General features: G+C 33.5%; 1 protein-coding gene across 1 annotated transcript; it reads right to left on the bottom strand.

The window, feature by feature from the left end:
- Positions 1-7,206: 7,206 nt before the first annotated feature.
- On the bottom strand, positions 7,207-16,179 carry LOC132727100 (uncharacterized). The gene is made up of 5 exons (XM_060712506.1): positions 15,542-16,179; positions 14,293-14,437; positions 12,707-12,798; positions 11,711-11,837; positions 7,207-7,355 (listed from the first exon to the last, which is right to left on the bottom strand). Exons 1-5 carry the CDS (start codon positions 15,567-15,569, stop codon positions 7,268-7,270), a joined length of 480 nt encoding a protein of 159 aa, XP_060568489.1. The 5' UTR covers positions 15,570-16,179; the 3' UTR covers positions 7,207-7,267.
- Positions 16,180-16,385: the final 206 nt, after the last annotated feature.

Raw genomic sequence — 16,385 nt, 5'->3', positions numbered from 1 at the left:
GACACTAAGGGCGTAACTCATATATATGCATTTTGGACAGAATAATGCCCCTTTCAACTTAGAATTACATTTATTTACCATAATTCTATTGACTTATTTTCATATTCTATTGACATCTGGCTTTTGTACAAAGTTGAAATTTATATCTTTTTTTTTTAACCCTCTTTTTTTTTTAGATCATAATAGGACTCTTGCCATGGCCTATAACTGTAACATGGATTTAAAGAAAAATTTTGCCTTTTGTTAACTCTGAAAATTTACATTGTCAAGGCTCTTTTACTATCAAGCACTAAGAATAGTCGAGCATTGCTGTCCTACCGACCGCTCTTGTTGAGTTATTGCCCTTTGTTATTTTTCATACTTAATTTTTCACTGGAGTGGAGCATAACACAAAAGTGTTGAGATGTCAACAATGAAATGTCATAGGTGGATAGATCTTTTATTGAGGGAGAAATGCTGTGCCGCCAAAAATTAAACTCTCTCCCTATATAATTTTTTAGTTATTGCCCTTTGTTCTTTTCATCCTATTTTTCTGGAGCTTATCTCAAAAAGTATTTTGCAGGTATCAACTAGCAAACTTCCATAGGTGGATAGATTTTACTAAGGAGGGGTTGCAGCACACCAAGAATGATAACCTACCTGCATTTATTTTAGCTCGCCGTTTCACCAAAGTGACCAGGGGTGAGCTTTGTGATCGCTCGTCTGTCGTCCGTCCGTCCGTAAACTTTTACTTTAAATACATCCCTCTAAAACCACTAAGCCAATTTCATCCCAAACTTCACAGGAATGTTCCTTTTGGTGGTCACCTTTAAAAATTGTTCAAAGGAATTAATTGCATGCAGAATCTGCGTTGCCATGCAACGAAAGAAAAACTTTAAATTCTTCTTTTAAAAAAACCCAACGAGCTAGAGCTTAGATATTTTGGCATTGAAACAATCTTCTAGATGATCTTCTACCAAGTTTTGTTCAAATAAAAGCCCCTCGGGGTCAAATTGGCCCCGCCCCGGTGCGGGGGGTCATTGATTTTCCCCTATATGCATATAGTGAAAAACTATAAAAAAAATCTTCTTTTAAAGAACCCAAAGAGCTAGAGCTAAGAGATATTTAGCATGAAACCTCTTCTAATGAGTGTCTACAGTTTGTTCAAATAAAGCCCTGAGGTTCAAAATTGGCCCCGCCCCAGGGGGGTCATGGATTTTCCCTATTGCAATAGTAAAAACTTAAAAAAATCTTCTTTAAAGAACCCAAATGAGCTAGACTAATATTTAGCATGAAAACATGTTCTAATGGGTTGTCAAACAAGGTTTTTTCAAAAATAAAAGCCCTGGGGTCAAAATTGGCCCTCGCCCAGGGGTCATTGATTTTTCCTTATTGTGTGTGTTATAGCCAAAAACTAAAAAAATCTTCTTTGAAAAACCCAAATAGCTAGAGTTTAGATATTAAGCATGAAAAATCTTCTAGTTGAGTGTTCTACAAAGTTTGTTTAGATAAAAGTCCTGGGGTCAAAATTCGGCCACCGCCCAAGGGGGGGGGGGTTCATTGATTTTCCTTTATATGTTGTTATGGCATACACTGTAAAATCTTCTTTGAAAAAACCAAAAGCTAGGGGTTTAGATATTTAAGCATGAAACATCTTCTAGTTAGTGTCTACAAAGTTTGTTCAAATAAAAGCCCTGGGGTCAAAACTGGCCCCGCCCCAGGTATGTGTGTCATTGTTTTTAACTATATGTGTATAATAAAAACTTAAAAAATCTTTCTTTTATAAAAACCCAGTGAGCTAGAGGTTAGATGTTTAGCATGAAACATCTTCTAATGGGTGTCTACCAAGTTTGTTTAAATAAAAGCCCTTTGGTTAAAATCGGCCCTGCCCGGGGGGGGAGCAGAGGTCATTGTTTTTCATTATATGTGTGTTGTAAACACATCATGAAACATCTTCTAATGGGTGTCTTCCATGTTTGTTCAAATAAAAGCCCAGGGGTTTAAACTCGGGGGGGGGGGGGCTATTTACAGGTGAGCGACCTTAGGGCCATCATGGCCCTCTTGTTCAGTTATTGCCCTTTGTTATTTTCAGCCATCAGTATTCACATAGGTTTCAAATCTGTAATCACTTCAGCCATTAAGTTTTCATTACCAAAAGACCTCTTAAAATTGAATTATTCTGCTCTACTACATATACCAATGAGCAAACCCATTCGGCGGGGGATGGCCATGTTGACATGGCTCTTGTTGCAACTGGCAACTTGAGTACACGTCCACTAGAAAAGTGATTTTAAACTCTTGACAGAGGAAATTAAGGTGACAACGGAGTCAATTATCACTGAAAATACCTAAAATGAGATTTTTTGCTAAGTAGATTTATCAACCTTTTCTGAACACATTCGTGATTTAATTTTGGAAACAGTTAGTCCAAAAAATGTGTTTTTAAACGTTTTAAAACGGTACCTATACTATTCACAGTATATAAACGATTTGAACCCCAACCGGATCTTGTGAGAAGATTTTAGTGTCAGCCATATTCTGCCACTTTACTTGTTTACGATATTGGTATTATATTGATACTGATGGACGTTAGGTTAGTAAATCTATATTTTTATTATAAGAGAGAAACTTTATTAAACGTCTAAGTTATGCAAAACATAAACGTTAGCACGAAGGCTATAAAATAATCGAAACTCACGAACAGCTTTCAGGTGATCAACACTGAACACGAACAAAAATCCGTCTTATTCCAATGTTGATTTAGTTAAACATTATGAATTGTGATATCGAACTACTAAAGTAATCAATAACAAACGATAATTTAGTCATATGCATAAACATATTGCTGTATCTTGAACATAAATTTAAGAGTTTTACCAAGGAGGTCATTTCCGTAAACTGAACGTTACTTGCTGGTGATTGTGAACCCTACTTGTGAGTTTACGAATTTTATCTGTACCCTGTGAGTATTTTTTACAGATTTATTGGAGAAAAAGTTTACGTTCATTGCGATTTTGTATCAATTATTGCCAGAAAATATAAATGATTGTAATAAAGAATTTTAGTATATAAAGTGGGATCTAAAGTATTTACCGAGAAATTGGTTTAACTGATAATATTGTTAATCATTTTTTAAAAATAAAATATATAATCTATGTATATTTTTCTTTCGGATCACCATGGAAGAATACAACTGCATATACTGTTCAGTTAAAGACTACGAATTTCAATGCCATCATTGACCACATAATATAATTATTCGCATCCAGACTGGCAACTTGAAAATAAGAATAAATAACTTAAAAATGTCAGCGTCACAGCCAATAACAGTAAACGAAAAAAAGAAGTTTTTATAACACCAATAGCTGAAACACTAACAATTAAAAATTTTCAAAATTTCCCGAATATTCTCCGTTTAAAAAGATGCCAAAAGTGTCGACGCCTATGAAAGATATACAAGAATAAAAGTTGTACATGTCAGAATTAAATAGAAAGTCAATGAATTTCTGAGAATATAAAACAGTGTTTAAAAAAGCAGAATGAAATCAACGGTAGGTGTAAAGCTTTTTCAACATGTTGAAATAAGTAATCTGCAAAAAAATCTTGTAAAGATATTTGGAGGTTTATTGATACGTGACGTTATGTCAAAACTAACAAAAATGCCGTTTAATCTAAATATAAAAAAATTATAGTTCATATGTAATATTTAGCTTTATATCTTTCCAAAAGAAAAATGAATGGTAAGTTGAAAATGAGGTTTGTTAGTTAATTATTCCTATCAAGAAATAATTGACTTTCTGATTAGTTAAAACAGTGAAAACATGACGAAGCTCCTCCATTCATATGCAGTTTAAGTTACTTACATAGAACTAAAACATGTACCCTCTCTTTGTGACACAATAACTTCATTATTCTGCACAATAAAATTTGGAACATACGACAAAAACAACAATAAAAATCATCAAAAGAGACTCGCAAGTAATGGGTTCAGTGAAAACACAAGTAGGGTACAGATCATTAAAATTGTTTTAGCAAGACGGGTACAGTTTATCAGAAATGTCGCCTCTATTATTTACTATGTTTTATCAATATTTTCAAAGATTTTTTCACAAGTGTCTGTCCGGTAACTTGAGGTTAAGACAATAAAATTAAGGATTCAGATATGAGTTATAGTGAAGTAAAACAATTTTAGGCATACATTTGGTTGTGTAATCGGCGTGTGTTGACATAAACAAAACATGAGGCGAAGAGCAAAGCGTTTTATGCGCAAATATTTTACGAAGAAGGTTATGGATGTATATTTAAGCAAAGATTAATTATTTCTTAATATGATTCAAATGTTAACATACCGTAACATATTAAAATCAAGCCGATTTTTAATAGTTTAATGTGTCATTACGCCTGATTGTACGTTTAGATGCTGAGATCTTCTCACAAGATCCGGTTGGGGTTCAAATCGTTTATATACTGGCTATTTGTATCGGCTATTCGCGTAACCTGTCGATTATCGATAACGCTCCGCCCCCTGTTGAGGCATCAATGAGGGAAATCGGTAGTTCCATATATCCGTGAATTACAGGTCCATACTGGTCCATACTTCTCGTAATACACGTATCGTACAACTACCGTACATCTTTTATGAATATCTCAACATTTAGCCTTTTTTATAAATTAAGAAATTGTTGGCCAATGTACGTAACATATATATGTATGAAACATAAATAATTAAGCATAGCGGCAAATCGCACGACCACGGGGTTGATTAAAAAAATGTAGTTGCTAAAATATCCATAATGTGTGAAAATGATTTGTCTGTCCCGTTAATCTGATAGATATTACATTGAGTTGAATATTTTTTGTAAACGGATTCAAAGGGCTTACTTTACATTCAACCTCGTTTTTCTAACAATGTCAAGTAAAACAAACAACAACATAAACAGACAATATTTTTTATGTGAACGCCTATATGACTTGTGGTAAGGTGTCCCCTGACAAATTTCTAAACCATTTTAGATTGTCTAAGGATGATTTTTCTCTATGAATAAAAAAAAGATATTAAAATATATTCTCAGTGAAAATAAATTGTTCGCCAGTAAATCGGACACAGTACTAATAAATCTGGGACAAAGTATGAAATTTATTGTCTATCCCGGTAGAAACTAGATCTCTCTGGATCATAGATGATATTCATGATAATAGAAGTCAAGAAGGCCAGATCATAATGATCGAGTAATACCTTTTATTTCTATTAAAATATGTGAAGCATTATCAATTTGGTGGAAAAAAATATACAATATCCCGTTCTTATTTGTACATCTACCATGGACTTTAAAAGACTGTCAGAAAGCTCAGTTTTTGTTATTTTACTTCTATATTTTAACGGAAATTTCATACACGAATACACAGGCAGAGTGACACTGGTATAAAACAATAATAATGCTGATGATAATAATAGTAAACAATTAAATACCCCGCTAGCGGTGCGCAAATGCGTTCCATTTTTCCCCCCACTGAGTGCCACAAATTTTACCGATAGTCACGTGACATGTGCGACAGATACCAGACGGACAGTAAATTCACGTTAAGAATTGAAGAAATTTCGGCTATAACTGATATTAATCAGCAGCTTTTTAATTGGTCAGATGTCACTGGGTCATAAAAATGTTGTTAGAGTATGTTACCGGGCAACTTGTGACCCTCTCTGGTGCGATAATTTGTGTATTATGCAATTATTAAGCGTGAAACGTAGGGGTCCGAGAGAGAACAGCCGATTTATGACACTTTCGTTTGTTGCAGGTCGGACTAACTTTGAATCGGCATAAACTTTTTTTAATAATCAAGCAATTAATATGCGGTTTAAAAGCACATGAAAGGAAATTTCATTTACGGAGGGAACCGTGTCAGGGATTTTTTTTGCTCAATCAGCGACTTAAATTATCTTTAATTTACGTAATAGGTATGGTGAAAAAAGTAGCATAAAATGTTTGACGTTACGTAATATTTTTTTAAGAAAAGATAGAAAAAATTTGAGACACGGTTCCCCAGATAATATAAGTATGGTTTTTTCCAAAAAGTTTGATGACAAAAAAATAAAAAAAATGACTTTGATATGACGATTTAAAATTTTAGGATTTTTATTCAAATCAAATCATTTACAAAGGCATTTTTTTCAAATATGTTATTTTTTATGATGATGCAACGACATTTAATGCACAAAGATTAAATAAATAACAATTATTACTAAAATAACTTGGTTTAAATGACATTTATGTGAGTACCACGGAAAGTGTCTGTTGTCACCTTAAACCTCTAGGCCTTCGTACTTAAGAATGCCCCACACGTAGAATTGAGTCATATTCCCCGTACATTATTGGCCGGTATGTTGGCATGTTTAAGCTTTATCTACATCGTAAAGGTTTATTTCAACGAAAGTATTTGAAAACACATTTTTGTCCATTCTTAAACTAACCAGATCCAGTCACCGGTTCAAAATATTTGGCCCTTGACATGCCAAATAGTTCAAATTTGCATAAACTTATCAAGGAGAAAAAACTTTGCGATATCTTGTTTAGTAACTGAAAGATTTAATACAGTGTATATGTGATGCGTAGTGCTGTAGAGTGTCTTTATCGTGGATATTTGATCAAAATTCGTCTTACCCCTGGGATGACATTTATTTATTGTTATACAAGAGAGTTTGTAAAAAAAAGAACAATTTAAAAAAGGTGTCAAAACTGATATGGTCTTAACTGAACTAGATCTAAAAAATTCTGGTGTGTATGAATCTTGCACGACCTTTAACCATTGGACGGGAATCGTTATACTTTGAGTCACGGTTCAAAATATATACATTTTGTACATTCCTTCAATTTGAAGTGCTTTTAGTTATTGACCGTTTATATTCTAGATATAATGGGGTGTTTACAAGCATAGAGCATTTGTCTTATGGCACGATTGGACCTTTCCAGTGTTTTATGTAAATTGGCTAACTTGTTATCCAATTGCTACACTGAGATAGTACATAGTCACTGGTTGACCTGGTTTGCACAAAAGAACACATGGTTATGTTTGTGATACTGTTTGTGAGCAGTTGACCTAGCAATGAATGGAAAAGGTGTGGCTATAAATGTTCCGCTACGAAAAACCGGACAGTTCCCCAGATATCGACATGTAAAAATTGTAATAATATCTATAAAAATTATAGTTATGAAAACAAGAAATTGGCAAGAAGATAATTTTTTTTAAACTCATGTATGGAAACTGCAAAAACAGAATGTACATGCAAATTCTATTTGCCAACAACAGCATTAACGCAGACCTGTAAACTTTTCGACGTCAGGACTAGGTTGTCACATTTTGCCATGTTGAAAAAGCATCTGGAATTACAAAGTGAAAATGCTTAAGAGATCTTGTAAAAGTTACTGCATCTTTTCATTGTTTGAAAGTACTCTGTACACCGGAACAAGAATATGTCTGAGACCATGTTCATACGGAATACTGTTAGGGCCATCGTTGCTGCGCCGTCGTACATTCACCCTAGTTGATAAAGGGGACGAAATTGCGAGATATTGGTGGCACTAACAGAATATCATACCTTTATGGACAGAGTGGTTCACTTGGATAGACGGCGATCTTAGCAAAATTAAGTCTCGTTCACACGAAGATCAGTGCTGCGTCCCTTAACAAGGCAAGAACCAATGCAAACTATTATTTGATTATTTGGTATCTTTTTTTGTTGTTGTTGTTAATATGAAGTGTGCAACATTTAATGACATATTATATTATCAAGCAACTACTTAGCAAAAGGTAATAATAATGATAATAATAATAATAAAAAAATAATAATGATAATAATAATAATAATAAAATAATAGTAATAATAATAATAATAATAACAATCATCACCATCATCATAATAATAATGATGATGATGATAATAATAATAATAGTAATTATAATGATAATAACGATAATAATAATAATAATAATAATAAGAAGAAAAATAATAGTCTAGTCAATATACCCTAATTTGGGGGTTAACCTAGAACTAATTGCAAAAGTTTTAAAAGTTTGTTTTTCTGAAACTACTATGTATGTACATTTATCCATAAAAAGTCCCGAACTTTTGCTGCTGCCATTGCTGAGAAAATGATGCCTGAATAACATGGTACCTTGGATTTCATGAAAATTATACAAAATCAGGATGTCAGTTTACATATCAATATTTATTGTAAATTTTAAAATTGTTTTAAGTAATTATCATTACAATATCAAATAATAAATAACAAAATCATAGTGTCAACGAATAATAATACAATTATCATTATGATTAGTAACTTTTGCTTAAACTGCAAAATAATAATACCCCACCCACTAATGCATTTTACAAAAGTATAACAAATGTATTCCAGAAATAATTCCTGATATAAACATCATTACAGTAAATAAGATTTTGACAGTCATTTCAGCAAACAAAACACATTAAATCCATTTTATGGTTCAAAGGAACGTTTTTAACACTCAAAAATGTAATTATAAGGTATGAGCCTCTGATGAGGTGCGACTGCTGTCGTGCTGGCGCTATCATAGCAACGTCCAACATTTAATTAACTCATGGTTACAGGTATTGTTGCAGAATAGATTTTGTTTGGTTGGTTGGTTTTATGGCGCACAAACACAAATGTGCGCCGAAATAGGAAAGATGTGTTGGCTAACCTCGGGTGTTAAAACTTAAAGCAACACCAGATAACCTCACCTGCTTGAGCAAAGATATGTGCATAGACTCCAGCAATTCGAACTTATTTAGTTGTCCTTTACAATCACGAAGAGATAAACAGTGGCGTGGCTGCATTGCAGGATTGTGTAATAAGTAATTGATTAAACAATTAATTGAATCGAGAATTATATTTTGTTTGTGGTTACCGTCTCACCAACACTATAAAAGTAACATGGCGCCTTTTAAGATAACCATGGAAATGATGACCACAGGGACCTCGCCGTGCAATATTTCAGGCACAAACGGACGCCTGAGAAGAACAAGCTAGCTGAATAGTCGCCTCACATGAAAGAATATGGCCCTTATATGGCTCAAAGTTAAAACATACATTGGTGAGAGGTTTATGGTTAAAAGCCAACGACCTTATCCACTCCCCGCCCAACATCAATATAGTAAATCAGTTAATGAAACGTTTCAATTTTATAATTAAAGATGTATTACCCTTTATTAGTGGTTGTTTGCATATATAGCCAGAGCTGTTAGGCGTCAGGTTTGTATTATTAATCTAAAATGCAGCATGTTTCCTTGAGAAAAAAAAAAGAAAAAAACATTTGTTCATTAATTGTGTTTATATACAGTTTATATAAATGAACGATTACCTTATCCTTGCTATACTAACAAAATTGCCAATTTTAAACTTAAAATATATTTGCTCAACAATCTCAAATAAACTTACACTAATAGTATGCCAAGTATATTCACTGTCTGTAAAAATGGGGGTAACTTTTTCCCCACACCTTTACACTATTTCAAAAATACAATTAAATAAAGACTACAATTTTTAAAAAATGCAAATAAAGATATAATTTATGTTTGATTTCATTAAAACAGTACCAGTTTTGAATTTACACATGTCAATATTCATTTCTATTTGGTTGAGTAAAAATGGCATACACAGAGTATACTAACTTATTTACCCATGCAAGTCAAATTGAATTCACCAGAGCACAGCTCAGCAACGGCGCCATTCCTGTGCAGGATATGTAAACCAGTTGACCAGTACTAAATGCCTTTACTTTCCTCCGTACATGCCAGAGCACTGGTATAATGCAAATAACATAGAAAGATTTCATGATCAAACACAACAAAAGTGACCGTCACCTTGCTTGAATCGGTCGGTTTACAGCCCAACGCCAATCTGACTGATGTTTCTTTCTTATTGTGTTTACATTTAGATCTTATTGCCAGTAACTCATTTTCAACATTTTGCCGATTTGGATTTTCTGATCAGGTTATTTTAGCAAACTTACAGAAAATTATTTACGTCTCCCATAAATTGATTTTGCCATAGAAAAATAATTAAGTATATATTAAGAATATTCTGCGAAACATTAGATTCTATCAATTTTTGGTATCGAGGCGTTAAATACAGGCCATTTATCTAAATGACACTAAAAAGTGTCAAAGGGCATCGTCATTTTTTGTTCAAATGTAATGTCTCGAAATCGTGTCAATTGCATAACTGTTAACACGTGTCTGGTTTCCAACGATTAGAAATCCGCCATTTTTGTCAACGCAAAAGCGACCACTGATTGGCTGATTAAAATGTCAGATAAGCGTGACCTGGGTTGGTTTCCAGGACTGTGTAGAATTCTGGAAACAAAGTGATCCCTCGGAAGCATTAATCACAACAAAATAACATAAGAATTGCAGACTCGGTTTGATTGAGTCTGTACATGAGGATAATGAATAAGTGCAACATAGGACTGTGTAGGTCACATTCGTTGTGATTGATCATGAGTTATTCGTACTGTACGTCTGTTCTGGTACAGAAGTTACAGTTCATTGAGTAAATGAAGGCAATAGTGCTGGTAAAATACTTGACGTTTCCCCAGCTAAACTGTGCTCGGGTAAATTCAATGTTGCTTACTATTGTGACCAACATAAACTTAGTCAAATGGTTGCATAAACCAGACACCAATGACCATCATTAATGCTTGTTACCACATTATAACCAAAGTATTCTTCATATGTTTGGCCTTGTCGCAACATGAAGATGACTTTTTGATATTTTGGACACTAAGTCAAAGTGTAAATGATTGTTGACTTAATTTTTAAAAAAACGGCCATGATTCAAAATAAGACAAAGTTTGATGACTATGAGTTTGTTAATTTTATTATGTCGCAATTTACAACAAATTTCAAAAGCTAGCAGTATGATCTTGCCATAATTATATTTGGCAATGACACATAGAAATTTCTAAACAGTCATCTTGAATTTAACTTGTGTTCATACAATAATAAAACTTTATTAAACGCGAAAAATAAATCAAAATAGAGAAACAAAAATAATAAACCAAATGTTAGATTTATGTTCCGTATTTGCTTCCGTAGTACAAAATGTCGTCAAAAACTGAAGTATACCATTATCGATTCATTCTTTTTGTTTCGTATAAATAATAAACAAATAACAAATTGCAAATGAAGAAAATTATATAATACGCGTGTAGGTGATTTTTGCATGCAATTTCAAAGAATTTTTAATTTTAGAATTATTTTTTTACAATGACGCAAGCATGAACTATTCGCTGATTTCTTTATTGTTTAAACGTGATCGTCGAAATATTTGTGATAAAAACATCTGAAAAAATATTGGCTATATATATAAACCTTCCTAGATTTTAAGTAAAAACGAAGGTTGTTGACAGCCGTTTTAGATTCAATATGGGCGCCGCCATACTTATTTTCCGTGACGTCACAAACAATGCGCGTGAAATCTACTGGTATGGTAGCGTAGTTGGAGCAAGTTTTAAAATGGAAAAAATCGCTACATAAAACCGCTTTTATCTTTTTAATTGCAAATGCAAAATTTCGGGACTTTTTATGGGAAGCACTTAAGATTAAGTTCTTTCGTTAGGTGTTGATAAAAATTCTTTTGCAATTAGTTCTAGGTGTATCTTTATATTGACTGGCCTATAACTAGAGTAGAAATGATCAGACATTTTTATGTCATACTTGTTGCGATAAAGTCGTCCGTTCGAACCGCATATTGGTGAAGAAGTATCATCCAGGCGACATGTGATGATATCTTTCTGTGCGCAAAAAACCTGAAGAAATGGGTCTACCGTCGTGCTTGTGACTGCTGTGTGTTAAAACCAACAGAAATCACGTGTGTCAAATATAGCAGTAAAAGCAATATATGAGCCGTGTCACGACAAAACCAACATAGTGCGTTTGCGACCAGCATGGATCCAGACCAGCCTGCGCATCTGGTCTAGATCCATGCCGGTCGCAAACCCATTATGTTGGTTTTGTCGTGACACGGCTCATATATAAATATGCGCTGAAATTCTACCTACGTATTGAATATATGTTAGTAAAATAAAGACATTGTACGTACATGCATTTTCTGCAAGTGCATTTTCTGTTAGTGAACATTTTAATCACAATATCACTATGTAGACTAGATTGGTGTTAAAAATTGAAAGAAAATACATATAAATATGATGGTTATAAAATTACTAGATACTGACATGCAAAACCATTGTACCGTATTGTCTGACAAACATTTCTAATAGTGCAAAATATAACAGATTTTCCAAATTATATTCCTATGATATTTTGAATACTTTTTGTCAGAAATACAAAACCAAAACTTTCTTCCCAGTCAACTAAAGTTTTATCACAATTCTATATAATACATTTCTATACCTAGACTGACAGCAACTGAGAACCAATTCCAAAATTAGTAGCGCATATGCAAAATTCTGCCTTAATAGTTTTGTATTTCTACCATAAATAATATATAGCTTGTTAGCGGCACTGATTTTACCTGCACAACAAATACAAACACAGATCAGCCTGCACATCTGGACCATTGTCATTAAATTTAATTACCTTTAAAAAAAATCAAGAGTTAATTTAGATATTTTGCGTGGTTTGGATTAAACACCAACAACCTTAACAGCAAAACTAGTGTTTAATTCACCAAACAAAAGGGTTAAAAGTTACCAGTTGTCGAAGGTGTATTGGCGAAGATGCAAGATCCAACCGCCTTTATCGTAATTGTATCATCCCTGCAACTTGCCTGTGTGTAGTAACAACTGTAAATGTATGCACACGTGCGTCATTTCCAAAATGAAGAAAACAACCCTTTTTATGTCACTGCGTGCGTGCGTACATGCGTGCGTACGTGCATGTGCGCGCGCGTGTGTTATATAGATTACATAGTGTACTTAAATTTAAAAGAAAAACAAAACAACAACAAAAAAACAACAAGTCCTATTCAACTAAACTTGCCAGAATTGTTCCTCGGGTTAAGGTCTTCTAAAGTTTTTCCCATGCAGAAAACGGAATAAGACAAAGAAATTTATAAAAAAAAACAAACAACCTCTACCTCTCTCTAGAGCCACAAGACATAGAACATAGATAGTTTGCAAAAAGGCATTTTCTTGCACGTCAATCAGGACTTTCTTGTATCTGCTTAGCATTGTATAGAAGTTAGAATATGATGTGACCAGGCAAATATCAACCCGTTATTTGATTTGAAGTGGAGAATAGTAAATGATTCAGTAAAACACCAATCGGAACATCCTCGGCTATTATCTATAATAACTGTAATAATTGTCAACGACTCCCAGCATTAAATTACTATTTGTTTACATGTTTAGTTTCTTAGCGTAGGTTAGACCGAAATACCGCATCCGTTCCGTGTATTCATGCGTCCTTATCCGAAGACTGACGGAAAGGGCCGAAAAGTTGCGATTGAATAAAACACTAATGCCAAGCTGTCAATATCATGATTCAATTAACACATCTGTTAATGTCGATTTCTAATTCTTTCCTTCCGATTATATTTATTATAAATTATTAGTCCGTTTACTTACACCGTGTTGTTTTGGTCACAGATTGGACATTTGCACAATTCCCTGCATTATTTTCTTTTGTATCATAGTTTGGGGACCTTTCTGTTGAAAACGTGTCGCAGTTAAATCGTATAAATATACATGCACAGTGCGTTAACTGGAGTGCAGGTGTTAGTTACCCGCACTCCAGAGCATGCCCATTGATTGCTCATTTTTGCCGGGGTTTACTTATTGTAACTGCAGAGAGAGGGAAAACGACAGAAATTTCATATTCAGATGCTCGCTCATTGGTTATTTTTTTTCTGGGGTTTCATATTGTGACAACAGGGAACGTGCTTTTATTTTTGACTATGATACAACAAAAGAGAAAGAACATCAAAACACTTGGCAATCTGATTTATACTGGGGGGGGGGGGGGTGTGCTACGCCCCGATGTACAAATCAGATAGCCTCGTGTTTCGATGCTCTTTCTATTAATGTCCCTACGTTACGGTATTGAACGGCTTAAACGTGTAATATATATTAAATCCACCGTTAGAAAGGATTAAATGTAATGCGACAAGAAAGATGTGAGGCAGAACTTTGGATATTTTATTTCGTTACACTAAATGCATAATGTTATACATGTATATTAGGTAACGAAGTAAGTGCTTACAGCGTATCTTCATTTGGACCAATGAAATAATGGCTTACAAGTGTCTCAAAGTTTAGACCAATAAAATGAATGCTTACAAGTTTGAGTACGTCATATCGTTAGTTCCACAAATTGTTTCATCCCTTTCTCCTTGTATGTATGTTGTCCTACAGTCAATGGCTAGCAACTCGTGACATAGTTGGGAAGGATTAGATATAGCGTGAGCAATGTATATACATGCACCTGTGAGGATGAAGAAAATCAACATCTAGGGGCATTGGTTTTGCTACATAATGACACAATACACGTAATGCAAAAACGAAAACGGAAACACTCGTTTTAAGCATCATGTTTTAACCATATATTTATATAAAAATTGACAATAATAAGAAAGATATTTATGCGAAATGCATCACTTGTTTATCTCAGAGTCATACACCACTCAGATGTGGCCCATTTAATTCTATGTCTAAAGTAACTGGACAAAAATTGATCTTTAAGAATACTAAACATATTTACATTTTCGAAACATATGTCAATATTTTGCCTTGCAACAATGATTAAGTAGGATAATTATATGGCGGCATCTTACGTAACAATAGAAATAAATAAGGCATATCGTTAGTGAAAATATTCATAATAAAGTTTTTACAATTTTTCAACACCGTCAAAGAACGTTCGTTTATGCGCTTACGTCAATAAATAAATAAATAAAATAAATAATACAAATAATAATTAGAAAAATGAAAAAAAACAAAACAAACAAACAAACCTCAAACACGCAAGAACAAAATATTGCAATCAATAAATCCTTAATCAAATAATAAGCTTATAATCTTACGAAACATGTCTTTTTCTATTTGTAAGGAACATGACGAAAACTTGTGGTGGCACATTTTGTTCTTGAAAGCGAGCGAAATGGTTGCAAACTTGACAAAATGGCCCACAAGTCATGCAAATGTATAACGCCCGCGGGTAAGTGGGTTTGTATGTTATTTCAATTTTTAACATGCCCATTCATTAAGACAATGCTTAGAACACATTCGATTTTAGGTTTTAGCTTCCCAGCTTCTGATTTAATGAAATTATTGAAGATAACCACTTCACGTCCTGCTCCTTGCAAATAGAAATTGTTACGTACCTTATTGTTTCCAATTACAAAACATGCATCGAATGTGTTAATTATGTGGGGTTTTTTTTTGTTTTTTTTTGGAAAGCAAACTTTAACAGGAAAAAAGCAACAACTAAAAACTTAGAATTAAGTGAACATTGAACAAACGTAAATTAATGGTTATTGATTGAGTCTTTCCATGTAATCATTAAATCATAATAAAAATTTCCACTCACCAATGGTAAAGAACAAAATTTTGATCATTGTGTTAATAACCAATGTGCACTAGTGTGGTCTTTTTTTTTATCCAATTCACTTGACGTTGCATTTGAGATAATTAAATGACCGCGTAGTCACAAACTTGTTACATGAAAGATAAGTGTCTAGATATAAGATAAAAACATGATTTAAAGTCGGTTTACAAATTACAAAAAAACATCAGCCTGTATGCTAATGACAAGATGTCATCAACATAAATCAAAATATAATTTCAGTTCTCTTTCTTCAATGGATAATTTAACATGTATTTCAGAAGTTATTTTTTTTATCTAATCTGAACTTCTACCAGGAGAAAGGCACCACGGCACTAGACAATATAACACCAATTAAAAATCACGATTGTCGGTTAGGAATCATTTGAACGCCTGATCTATAGAAACCTATTATCGATTGTCTAGCCAAACTGACTGACATTCTTCTGACTAGATCTTGACCTACGTTTATAGGATGTCATGGTTTCTTTATCATTGTCTCTTATATAGGTTTGTTAAAGACAGCAAAATGCCCCCAAAAAATCGTTGTTTCGTAATCAGTTAATAAGCATTCTCATAACTTTCCTTGTCAGTACAAAAGAGGAAATTGCTCGTTCGGGAAGTCAGCATTGGGATTTTCCCTACTTTCCGAACGGGAAGATTGTTACTACCCGGTATAAGTAAAATCATTGGTTTTTGATATGGTTCACTCAAATTACCCCGTGCATAAGGATATACATGTGATCTTAAAACTGAAAATGCCATTCTAAACTAGAAAAATGTATCTAACTTTTTACCGCTTAAAAAAAATCCTAGTATTTTTTTACTT

This window comes from Ruditapes philippinarum, unplaced genomic scaffold (genome assembly GCF_026571515.1).
Source record: "Ruditapes philippinarum isolate M1 unplaced genomic scaffold, ASM2657151v2 ctg870_1_1_1_1, whole genome shotgun sequence".
Lineage (NCBI taxonomy): Eukaryota > Metazoa > Mollusca > Bivalvia > Venerida > Veneridae > Ruditapes > Ruditapes philippinarum.
Note: the sequence above shows the minus strand (reverse complement) of the source record. Positions and strands in the feature narration are given on the sequence as shown.